Source organism: Artibeus jamaicensis, unplaced genomic scaffold (genome assembly GCF_021234435.1).
Source record: "Artibeus jamaicensis isolate MK-2021 breed Jamaican fruit bat unplaced genomic scaffold, CSHL_Jam_final scaffold_1964, whole genome shotgun sequence".
Classification (NCBI taxonomy): domain Eukaryota; kingdom Metazoa; phylum Chordata; class Mammalia; order Chiroptera; family Phyllostomidae; genus Artibeus; species Artibeus jamaicensis.
The window spans coordinates 337,516-350,448 of NW_026522030.1; the positions used below are offsets into that span (position 1 = coordinate 337,516).

Here is a 12,933-nt window from a genome sequence, read left to right on the forward strand (position 1 = left end):
CTGAAGGGCACGCTTCCTCCTGACGTGACCCAGCCTCCTCCACTCCCAAATGGACCATGAATAAGGACCCCTTTAGCAAGGCCACCTTACCTCTGGGAAGCTGGCCATGTTCACCAAAATCAGCTGTGGCGACTTCATGGAGATCTGGCCAATCTGGTTTAAAGCAAAGTTCCCGTCAGCAGTCACCACAGTGATGTGATCGAGGGACCCTAAAAAGCAATTATAGGGTCTTAGAACTCAGAAGGACCTTCGCAGCCCCACACCAAGTCCCTGTCTGATTCAGATCCAGCTAATATTTAGAGGCCCCCGATCAATGTGGCAAGACTATTCAAGGGGGTTTCTCTTTAAAATATACATATTAAAAAAATTATTTTTAGAGAGAGGGGAAGGGAGGGAGAGAGGAAGAAAAACATCAATGTGTGGTTACCTCTCGAATGCCCCTCACTGGGGACCTGGTCTGCAACCCAGGCATGTGTTCTGGCTGGGAACCGAACCAGTGACCCTTTGGTTCACAGGCCAGCACTCAGTGCACTGAGCCACACCAGCTGGGGCTTACGGGGCTTTCATAGGCACAGCAGTGTCATGTGATGGAAAAGGCTTTGACGTGTTGACAGAACTAGGCTGGAATTCCTTACCAGCAACCAGGGTGGCCAACCATCCTGATTTGCCTGGGCCTGAGGGGTCCAGAGACACAAAACTCTTGAGAGCTCAGACTGGAAAGAGCTCAAACTGGAAAGAGCTGGTCACCCCACCAGCAACTTGGCCATTCATTAACCATGAAACCTCAGGCTGGTTTACTTATCTTCTCTATACCTCGGTTTCCAACTCAGTCAAAACATAACTACCTTATAGCATTAAAATGAGGGTTATAGCTATAATATAAACAACCAAGAATGTAAGCACCAAAAAATAAGCATAAAAAAGGAACCTCATACTAACCCCTGAAGATCAGGTACACTTAATGCTAATTTCAATTGAGGTTCTTCCCCTCGTACCAGTGGAACTCAAATTTGGCTGTGCATCAGAATCAGCAGGGAGCTTTTTAATTTAGATTTCTGGGCCCTCTCCCCAGAGAGCCCAATTCTATAGGGGCTTGGGAGCCTATAATTTTTTTTAAAAGATCACTGCATGATTCTGACATGCAGCCAGATTTGAAGCCATTTCATTATACCACCCACCTTGATTTGGGTACTTAAGACTCCCTTTAGGAAAAACAAACACCAACTACTAACATTTAACTGTTATCCCGGATCTGATCTTCATCTATATCTGAGTTCTAGAAAACCTTGGGCAAAATCTTCAGAAACCCAATAAAGCAAGCAAATAAAGCCACAGTTATAGGTAGAAAAAGGACATTATTTAAAATCTCTGATTTCCCATTCAAATGAGAACGAGAGGGAAAATCTTACTATTGACAGTAAGAACCCTGCATGGATGCCTCATCCTGAGGCACAAAGAGGAAAGAGGGGTTGGGGGAAAGGGGTCTCTTAAACCAACGAGGCGTCGTGCCAGCAGACTGAACAACGGCATGATGCTACGGCCCAACGACCGGATTAGAGGTACTCAACCAGATTCCGTGTCGTCACAAAGAGGAGGTGGTTGGCACCACTGGCTTCCACCCAGAAAAGCCCCAGAGGTGCAGGAGTAAAAGCTGTCTGGATTCTAAGGCAAATGTTCTGGGTTCAAATAGCAACTTGGCCACCTCCTGACTGTGTGACCCTAGGCAGACCCCTTCAACCTTTTGGGTGTCTGTTTCCTGATCTCTACACGGGGCTCACAGTGTAGTTACAAAGGTTAAATGAAAGAGCTATGGAAAGCACTTATAACCGTGTCCTGGCATCTGTAAATGCCCAATAAATGATGTTGATGAGCATCACTTCTTGAACTTTCTCCTATGTTTTAACCAAACTAACCTATTTATAATTTCTCTAATATAGTCTGTTCTTTCTGGCCTCAAGACCTTTAGCATATATTTTTTTCCTTCTACTGAGAATGCCCTTGTCTATTCAGATAACCCCTGATAATTTTTAACACTCAGTTGTAATAGCTTCTAATCTTGTCAATCTCACCTGGCCTCCTAGGCTGGATGACAAATCCCCTTGTGAGCTTCCAAACACCGTCTGTGGACTTCTATAACGATGATAACCGATGAGGGCTGAGCACCCGCTATGAGCAAGGCACTGTGCTAAACGTGTCTACAGTTCATTTGCTCTCACTGCCACAGTGACCCTGGGATAGTTCCATCACTTCACAGACAAGGAAACAGAGGCGCAGCGAGTAACCTGCTCATGGTCACAAGAGCCCTTGATGACTGAGCTGGAATTTGAACCCAGGTCTGACCAGCTCCAGAGCTAAGGGCTTTCCCTCTCTGATTTACTATGTTTTACACATTTTAGTTCATGTGTATCCCTCACATTAGGCTCTAGGCTCAGCAAAGGTGGGGAGAATGTCTTTTCTCGGTCTACAGCACCTACTAATCAGTATACAGTAAGTGCTCAATGATGCTTTGACGAATAAATGGATGTATATGTGGATGGGCGAGTGAGAAAGGGCAAGAAGAGACAAATGAACAAACCCGTACCTTAGACAACTATTAAAAACAATCAACACCTTGGAGATAGAAACTGTGGGCAGACAGACGGAGGTGTAAGAAGAAAAGTGCCTGCTGGTTCAGATGGAAATGAAAGATGATATGGAAGAATCTAGCCAAAAAAAGAAAAAGAAGAAGAAAAGACTGGCTACATTCAGCCTGGCTCACCCAGTCTCTTCACAGCCCCAAATCCTACATAAAACGTTACACAAACAAAGCCCTAAAGAGAAAGCAGCAAAGAGGCAATACCAACGGGAGGTCTTTTGAAAACGGACCTGAATTCAGCTTTCCTGGTGGGCCCGCGCTCCTCTGCCCAAAGTCCCAACAAGGGCTTCCCAGGACGCCGTGCAGGACGCCGTGCGGCGCTCCCATTCGCTCCGCCCGGACCAACGCAAGGCACCACGAACCCTTTCCCTCAATCTGTCCCCAGTGAGAATCTCCCTCGGCCTCACTCCTGCCCCTCATTTCCTCAGAGGTTAACTTGTAACAAATTACACTCCCAACCTCTTTCCAGGCCCATCATCTTTTCAAGTTCAACAAGAATGGAGCTTGCTGGCTAATTTTAAGTATCACATTTCTCCCTTGGCTCCGCTCAAACTGCTCTCTGGTTTCGGCTACAGAATGTTAACAGGCCAGAAAGCACAGGGGAGACAAAGCACTTTATCAGTTTCATACCTAAAATAATAAGCAAGTTTAAAATAAACAGTTGGGAGAGATTGAATGGCACGCTCTACTGTCAGCAAAAGCTGAAACGCCCCAGTCTGAAGGCTGACAAATGACGGAGTGGTCCTCTGGTTCCACACGGGATCTTGTCTCTGAACTCGGTAAGTTTCTGCTGGTGTTTATAAATGGAGCTGTATATTTTTCACTTGGTTTGCTTGAAGTATTCCCTAGTTTCCTTACGAGCTACCCAAACTGAGCTGTGAGTGGGAACAGCCCAAGCTCCCACAGATACCTTCAGAGGGGGTCCCAGGCTCGACTCTAGTATGATGACAATTTCCAAAAGGCCAATTTAACAGCAATTGGATTTTTCCTGCCTGCCTGCACCATTAGCTGACAACCCACTTCTTCCATCACATCTGCAAACAGTTCTCCTAGACAGTTCTGACATTTCCCACTTAGAAAAGCCACTTTCAGGAAGTTATTAACCCAAACGTAATCTTCCTGGTCAAGCTCAGGGGTACAGAAATGCCTCAGGTGGGCAGGTTTGCAGCCAGTTGGTTCCCGGTAAGGGATAAGAATGGCCAAATAGGATGAATTGGAAACACCAGACCGAAGATGTCAGTTACCATGAGGCTAAGTTCCGAGAAGCATATATAGTGTTTATAACAATCACGGTAAAACTCCAAATTTTTGAGAGTGTAACTCCATGAGACGAAACCCCGTGCCTGTTTCGGTCACCGCTGTGTACCAGCATAGTGCCTCGCTGAGCGCGGACAACTGTTTGCTGAACCGCTAGATAAATGATAATTGCATGCCAGTCACTGCGCCAGAACCATTACATATGTCACCTCACTTATTTTGATACCCACCCCACAGCTATAAAGGAGGAATCAGACGAGGAAACTGAGGACCAGAAAGGTGCAGTAACTGCCCACAGTTGCCAGTTAGCATCAACGCTGGGACTGAACCGCAACTCTGCCAAAGCCTGCATCCTTCCACTGAGCCCCTCCCCAAAACAGATGGTTCAGTCACTCACCTGGTGCAGTCCTTATGTTGACCGTCTTATTGAAATTATCCTTGAGTGCTTCCAAAACAGACTTCATTTCTTCTTCCACCTCTTCCAAGCTGATAATGTCCTCGACCAAGGCAGTGTTAAGATTCACTCTGGTTTGAGACTGTCCTTTCCCTTTGGCTATAAAGTCAAGAACAAAAGAACAGCAGACAACGAACAGAGACAATAAACAATAAACAATCAGTGAAGAAGTGCTGACTATGTGCAACCCAAATGCTAGAGCAACATCCCAAATGCTAGAAAATGACAGAACATTATCACTACCCTGTAAAAACACCTACGGCTACTGAGCGCCTGCTAGAGCCCCAGCGCTGTGCACAGCACTTTCTTGGGTACGAGAGAAGGCACAGACTTCATGGAGAGGAACCCCAGGTGAAAATCCCGGCTTGGACGCAAACGAGCCTTATGACCCTGGGCACCACGCGATTTTTCCGGGTGTCAGGTTCCTTACCTGTCCAACAAGGATAACATCTATAATGCTAGGCTGCTACACGGATACAAATTAAGTAATTCAAATACCTAAAAGAGCACTGTTCACAGGGCAGGCACTCCATTACGTGAATTAATTCCTTATTTTTCGGAAAAGTAAACAGAAGATGAGAAAGGTACGGTGATTTCCCTAATGTCACAAGGTCATGAAAGAGTAAAACCCAGTGTGGTCCCAGATCTCCCTAATCCTGAACCCATGAACTTTTCATTAGGCTGCCTCCATAAAATCTAATTAGAGATACAGGAAATATATGGATCAATTTTTAAATGAGTGCTAGGACAAGGATACGCAAAGGGTCTGACGGCTGGTGCAGACGAACGGGACAACAGTGGTTCGGAAACGTCACACACCACCAGGGGCAGTGGCAGCGGCCTACACTGTATGTTGGGAAATCAACAGCACTGGAAGCTCAATAAAATTCTGCTTTGTGTCCAAACCAGGAGGGCAGTTTTTCACATGCATTCTGTGATGTGTATACACACGGATAACTTTGGTGAGTAACACAAATATTCTTGTATGTCTTTATGGAGGGTGGGGGAAGTAGGAAAAAAAACATCTAAATAACATTATCCTACAGTGGTTTATTTATTAAACATTCAACAAAAATTTATTGAAATTCATTCACAACAAAGATTACTGAACATCTACAGTTAGCTAGATCCTGTACTATTTGTATAGCATGTTACAATTTACAGTGCAAGTTCAAGTACATTCTTCTGTTAGATACTCAAAGCAGCTTTGAGGTAGGAAGAACAGAGATTATTACTGTCCCCACTGCACAGATGGGAAATCTGAGGCACAGCCATTTCAATGTTTTGCCCAAAGTAACCAACCAGTAAGCAGCAAGTGACCTCTTTAAACTCGTGTTTCCTTGTGTCATGGTCAGGTTTAAAGCCTCACTGCTCCTAACCAGGTAATAACTTAGAGTTTTCAAAGCCAATGAAAGATGTAAATCTTCAGAGTCAGAAACACAAGATCCAAAGACAATAATGAAAGTAAATTCACACTCAGATCCTTGTGAATGCAGAAAACCAAGAACAAAAAGATCTTAGGAACAACCAGCAAGAAAAAACAAATTATCCATAAAGGATCAAAGTTTAGCATGACAGCACACTTTCCAAGAGCAGCAACAGATGCTAGAAACAATAAAAATAATTTTTTTCAATTTTAGATTTTTTAAAACCAAGTTTTCATGTTGAAAATTTGCAGGTGAGGAATCTGATAGGAAGGACACTGTAACGTGAAAAGCTAAGTGAACACCTGCGACACAGGCAACCCACGAAGGATCAGCACTCCTGATATGAAAAGAAATCAATGAAGCTAAATGAAAAAGCCAAACCTACTTTTCAAAGAGGCAATCAGAGACAAAAACGAAGTCACCAATGGAATGTGCAAAGGTGCTGCTCCGGGGCTGCGGGTAATGAAGACTGAATGCTGAGGGTGTCGGCAGCCCCCCGGTCCAGGCTGCCACTAACTGGCTCTGACCACGGGCAAAAGTCTCCCACACATGGCTCGCGTTTCTGCATGTGCAAAATGGTGAGATCTGCGCTTCACTAGATAATCACAAGAACTCCTTCGCTGGATCATTATAATCCCTTCAACAGATAATTTGGAAGGACTAAATTACTAAATGTGGCTGAATTTGTAAACAATCTAATACAACGCATGAATCAAAAGTTGTTACTATTGTCCCTATTAACAGAATTTAAGTCTTCTAGGCAGTAATAACCTTTCAGCAACTTGTTGATTTTCCCATGAACAGAAAAGGGAAGGTCTGCATGAAACCATGAGAAGGAAAGTCAATGGAAAAATTGGCTGGCAGCATTTCTAGCACCATCCGTAGGCACAGACACCCCGACCCACCTCCGCCAATAGCAGGTCTGCTTGACAATATTCTGTCACTCATTTACCCAACAAAATTTTTTGATACAGCTGTGTGTCAGGCCCTGTTAGACGCCAACCAAGAAAAACACAGACGCTGCCCTATTGGGCCCAGCATGGAAGACATATAACAAACAATAACCAAACCTACAATGAATTAACTAATTAATGAGCGCTGTGCTAAGTACATCAAAGGTAAAATAACAGTGCGCACAAGTGCATGTAACAAGGGACCTGACCCAGTCTAAGAGGTCAGGGAAGGCTTCCCCGAGGAAGCGACATTTAAGCTGAGATCTGGGGTATATCAAAGTCTCATTCTTGGATGACACAAACCATTAAGATCATCCATCTAAATCCACGGCTCTAATACCCCTTATCCAACAACCTTCTGGTTTTAATTTTACTTCCAACATAGATCTTCTTATAAGAAGAAAATATGTTGATCCATGCCTCAAGCATTCTGGTGTGCTTGGCACTTATACCTTTAAATCTAAATTTAAAAGAAAGAAACAGGCATTTCTAGCCATGTTAACATACCAGGCAACAAGGTAATGAGAAAACAGACCCGATGTTCTCCGTCACTGTGACCTTTTAAGCTAATCAATCGTATCATCTGAGATGCCATTTCTTCACGTGGCAAGGGGAGAAATTCAGTACACCTCTGATATCCTTCCAGCTATGATAATTGAAGGGTTAAATGTAAGAGAGGGGTGAGGAGGTCACAGGTCTCTACCTTTGGCTTTCTTGGTAGCAAAATGACGGGACAGTACAGCTGGACGGGCCATGTCTTGCCTGTAGCCACTTTGTTTCCCGCTCACTGTCTTCAGCATTGCTTCTGAAGCAGGTCTGGTCAAGGCCGCAAGGGAGCTGCAAAGGGCAGGGCGGGCCAGGCGGAAGCACTTTAAACCCAAGGCCATGGCTGAAGACTCCACGTGAACATCTGAAGAGAGCAGGACAAAAAGCTCTAAGTAAAACAGACTCTACTACAATTTCAAAAAATAATTTATACCAATTATCAAACAACTCCTATAAACTAAGCTATGTGCTAGACAATTTAAATACATTGTCTCTGATCCTCCTCCCTCCCAACCACCTACAAAAAATACTGGGTTGGCCAAAAAGTCTGTTTAGTATTTTCTGTAAAAGACACATTTTTTTATTTTCACCAGTAACTTTACTGATATGGGTATTTTCAGTATGTTGGCTTTTTCTCATGTAGTATAACACTGAGTGTTCTTAATTAATGTCTCAATCTGATTGCTATTGACTTCAACTGGTCTACCCAACCATGGAGCACTGTCCAGCGTGAAATCTCTAGCATGAAACTTCCCAAACCACAAAACATATTCAATCAGTCACAGCACCTTCTCCATACACTGCACAAATCCTTTTTGCATTTCAGTTGCATTTTTACCTTTCTTGAAATAATAAACCACAGTATGCCAAAAATGTTGCTTATTTTCTTCCACTTCCAATATTAAAATGGCTACATAAAAATTCACCAATTTTGGTAAGTTTTTTAAAAATGCACACTGATATGACAGTTATCACAATACAATCTAACAAAATTGTTTTGAATGAACTTAAAGACACTAAGCGCTACTAGAGCTACCTTGGGAAAATACCACACAAACCTTTTGGCCAACCCAGTACTAGCCCCATTTTACAGGACAAAGAAACTGAGGCTCACAGAGAGTTCAGTAAGTGGCCCAAGTCTGCAGGACTCCAAATGGCCACACTCCTTCCACCGCACCAACTGCCTTAGTGCACAAGGAACACAGAGTTAAGCGAATGCCCAGCAGCCTAAATCTTTAATGATGCTAATTAAATACCTATAGGAAAATAGGCTCAAAATGTTGATAAAGGTATACTGTACAAAGGGAGGGCAGGGCTTGAAGTAAGAAAGGAAGAGGACTTGAAGTAAGAAAACCATTTCAACAAGCATAAAATGACTGGAAAATTCACCCGACAGCATTTAATTAAAATTTTCTTTGGTTCCTTATGCACTGATTACCAATTAGAATGCACTTTACTTTAATGTGAGTCTGAAGCATGATTGAGGTTTGAGGTCTTCCATGTTATAGAACTAAAGCTCTGGAAAATGCCACCCTTCTCTGCATTAACACAAGTTACACATTATATTTCCGAGGTCTCTGACTCTGGAAAGACGCGAGAGCCTACAGCCCCCTCTGGGATAGAACACAGTCCTAGCGAACTGACAAGTGCTCCTGCCAGGAATCTGGCTACTACTCAGCTAAAAATTACGACCAGTTAGCCTCAACTACCTGGACATTACTATCTTGGAAAATCAGTCTCATACCTCATTAAAGCAACAACAAAAGAAAACCCCATCCTAAATTTTGATGCAGTACAATGGGCCTTGCAGCCAGGAAGACTGGGGATCCAGTGCCAGCTCCATCCCTGACGAAATGTCCCTGATCAACTGTCAAAGGGAGATAATTATAGCTGTTTCTTAGGGTTGGGAAGAATAAATGAGTTTATGTGCATAAAAGAGTTGGCCCAGTGGCTAGCAGACAGCCAGAGTCCCCCGAAGGGATTCTCTATTAATAGCTTTGACACTTTCCCTTTTGAAGACTTTCATGACAGTGTGGGACACAATGAAGAAAGCTTACATGTCATTACTGATGTACAAGTAGCCCAGAATCAGTCAGATCTGCACGTAAATTTTAACTTTGGGCAATGTACTCCATTTTTCTGGATATCGCTTTCCTCATCTGCAAATGAGAAAAGTATCCTGATCTTAAACTGAGATAATGAGTATATGCAAAACACCTAGCACAGTGCCAGGGACATAACACTTGCTTAATAAAACCTGTTCTTATCATTATTTTTAAAAAAAAGCAAATGAGTATCACAAATAAAAATAATTTCTCCCGATGGAATTTTTATGTTTATATTTTTATTCATTTATTTTTAGAGAGAGAAGAAGGGAAGGAGAAAGAGAGGGAGAGAAACATCAATGTATGGTTGCCTTTCACACACCCCTCACCAGGGACCCGGCCTACAACCCAGGCATGTGCCCTGATTGGGAATCAAACCAGCAACCCCTTGGTTCGCAGGCCTGTGCTCAACCCACTGAGCCACACCACCCAGGGCTCCTGATGGAATTTTTAATAACAAGAAGTGCTTGATGTCAGCGATCAGTGTAGGAAGTTAGTAAAAACAGATCTGGATAAAAATAAATAAAGGAATAGTTTTTCCTCTTCTTTAATTATCAACAGCTACTATTAAGGTTGGTCCTGAGCTGCTTGCTTTATCCATAGTATTTCATTTAATCCTCTTAAAAACGCTACAAAGTATAATAATCTCCATTTTACAGATGTAGAAACTGAGGCTCAAAGAGACCGCCACTGTCCAAGGACATGGAGCTGACAGCTCTGCCCTATTTCAGTAAAACTGTTCACAAAAGTTTGGCTCCAAGTGAGGTTTCCATATCTAGGTTTTTGCCTAATATAGCCAGTGCTGAACCCACACTTGCATCCAAATATGGCTGCATAATGTGTGGTTTTTGTTTTTTCATCTACAGGGTCTCAATCTGACTGCTCCATTTAAGACAGGTTTCCTGGTGTTCCTGTTACAGGTCATAATACCCATCCAGAAAGCAACAGGAAATCAAAATGGGTTAGAAATAAACAACCTTTGACAGAAAACGCAGCACCCAAAAGCAGAGCCAGTACACGTGAACCGGAAAGCCAACTCTATAAATAAACCACATTGCTGAAATGCTTAAGGCGTAGATTTTAATTGCACAGAAGTCAGGAAATTTCAACGTGGAAGTTCATTAAAGGCAGTCCCTTGGACCCTTTTTACCTTAAGGACATGCATATTAACACTCACTTCAGCACAGATGAAGTCGAGAAAAGGAACTGTTATGGGAGCCCAAGTATCATCCAGCAAAATTAACCTCTTTGCAGAAAAAGCCATGGCAGGAAGCATCTGGGCTTTGGACTGTGGCCTTGAACTGGAATCTCAGATCCCCCACTCACTAGCCGTGTGACCTTGGGTAGATCATCTAACCTTATTGAGCGAGTTTCCACTGCCATCATTGTCATGGTGATACTGATAAGCCTTTAAAAAAATCATTGTGACAATAATAATGAAACAACAGCTAACTTATATAGTGATAACTATGTGCCAGAAAAAATTGTAAGTGCTGTACTGCATATATTAAATCATCTGAACCTTATGATAACCTTCTGAGGCAAGTACTATAATTATACCCATTTTCTGGATGAAGAGACAGAGGCACAGATAATTTGCCCACAATTTTATTTCAGACAATCTACCTCCAAAGTTTGTGCTCTTCACCACTACACTATACTGTGTACATGTAGCAGTACAATTATTGGCATTATTATTCAAACTGTTATTTTATAAAACCACTTCAGACACATATTCCTTTTCTGAAGTTGAGGTTCTTAGAACTTGAATTTTCCTATTTTTCATAGAAGGTGCATTTGAACTTTGGAAAGAACTAGACTGTCTTCCTGGGCCACCTCCACCAGCCCAACTAGGTCAAATGTCCTGCAGCCAACGTTCATAGCCCCTATATATTTTTTTGTTAAAGCACTTATTTTTTTAAATGTTTTATTTATTTATTTTTAGAGAGAGGCGAGGGAAAGGGGAGGAGAAAGAGTGGGAGAGAAACATCAATGTGTGATTGCCTCTCATGTGTCCCCTACTGGGGACCTGGCCTGTAACCCAGGTATGTGCCCTGACTAGGAATCGAACCCTTTGCTTCACAGGCCCATGCTCAATACACTGAGCTGCACCAGCCAGGGCTAAAGCACTTATTTTAACAATACCACTCAATATTTGTGCAGTTATTTGATCCCTGTCTAATCCCCTCCATTAGACTATAAGCACTACAAGGACCTATGGCTGGCTGTCTTGCTCACTGCTGTAGCCCCAGTGCCTAGCACAGTTCCTGAGCACAGAAGACACTGAGTAAATGAGATGGATACATGAATAAAAGTTTAGAGAATTAAGTCCTTGACCAAGGTCACAATGCTGGCACCAGAATTGAAATCTAAGCCTGTTAGGTCCTGAGCTTTACTTCCCACCACTGCTTCAATTATCTTTTGGTTTGCCAAATTTTCACTTAGAGATAGTAGGACATGTTTTTTTCTAAATTCGGGGCGATGGAAAGTTACAGTGTCTGACTATATCATATCTCTGGCACAGCCAAAGGAGACCCTGTAAAGGTGGAAGAGATAGGAAGTCTGGATTCTAATATTCCTATCTTGTCATTCCTTGCCAACCACCCTCTTTAGATTCATAACCATTTTGTAACCAAAATGCATTTGTGGCGGCTCTACTACCGATTTGTGAATTGTATCAAGTCGCTTCTCCTACCTACGTTTTGTTTCTTCAACTGTAAAATAAAGGGTCGGGCTAGGTTTTCATTCTTTCCAATTATAAACCTTTCCAAGATTCTGAGAAATGCAACGGAATGTGGTAAAAGGAAAGGGCACTAAACTCAGAGAAGACCTGGAAAAGGGTCTATGTTCCAGCACTCACTAGGTATGTGACCTTACAAAGGTCGAGCTCTCCGGATCTCAATTTGATTTGTAAAAGGGAAATGGCAATACCATTTGTCAGGATCGCTCAAGTAAGATAATGGCTGCAGAAGCACTTCGTAACCAGAGAAGGGCTACTGAGATAACTGTTTCGCTACCGGACAGCATAGAATAATGGTTAAAAGCTGAGGCTTTGGAATTTAAACTCCATTAATTACTAGCCACGTGATCCTGGCAACATTATCTCTCAGTTTCCGTTTCTGGAGTAGTAATATCTACACCCATGGTGGTGGGCTACTAAGTAGCGGTTACAATTTAGTAAAAGACCCCCCCCCACACACACACACACAGAGACCCCAAATCCTCGAAGTTCCTAGCTGATGAGACTTTTTCCGCCCCGAATCGATGAGACCTGCTCTGGTGCGACAGGTCCCGTCCCCAGCCTTAAAGGTCAAGCGGGACTCGAATGGAATGTGTCCAGAGACCATGATCAGGCCCTCTAAGATCCCTAAGAAGTTCTTGATTAGAAGTCTCTGGCATCGGGACCCCACGTGCGCGAGGATGTCGCGCCGAAGCCACTCACCAGCTATCACCTACGATACTGGGAAAACACTCTTGTGAGCGCCGCGACGGCTGCGGCGGCGCTGACGTCCTGACGTCACGGGGCGGGGCGGTGGCGCAGGCGTAGTGCGTCACC

At 43.2% G+C, this 12,933-nt stretch overlaps 1 protein-coding gene across 1 annotated transcript in view; it reads right to left on the reverse strand.

Annotated features, from left to right (window-relative positions):
• MRRF (mitochondrial ribosome recycling factor) overlaps positions 1-12,910 on the reverse strand; it is a 49,205-nt gene extending 36,295 nt beyond the window's left edge. Inside the window, exons 1-4 of the mRNA XM_037142190.2 lie at positions 12,820-12,910; positions 7,430-7,636; positions 4,290-4,445; positions 91-209 (exon numbers count right to left, since the gene is read on the reverse strand). Coding sequence (XP_036998085.2) covers positions 91-209; positions 4,290-4,445; positions 7,430-7,613 — 459 coding nt within the window. The 5' untranslated portion in view covers positions 7,614-7,636; positions 12,820-12,910. The remainder of the gene's footprint in view (positions 1-90; positions 210-4,289; positions 4,446-7,429; positions 7,637-12,819) is intronic.
• Between the last annotated feature and the right edge of the window lie 23 nt (positions 12,911-12,933).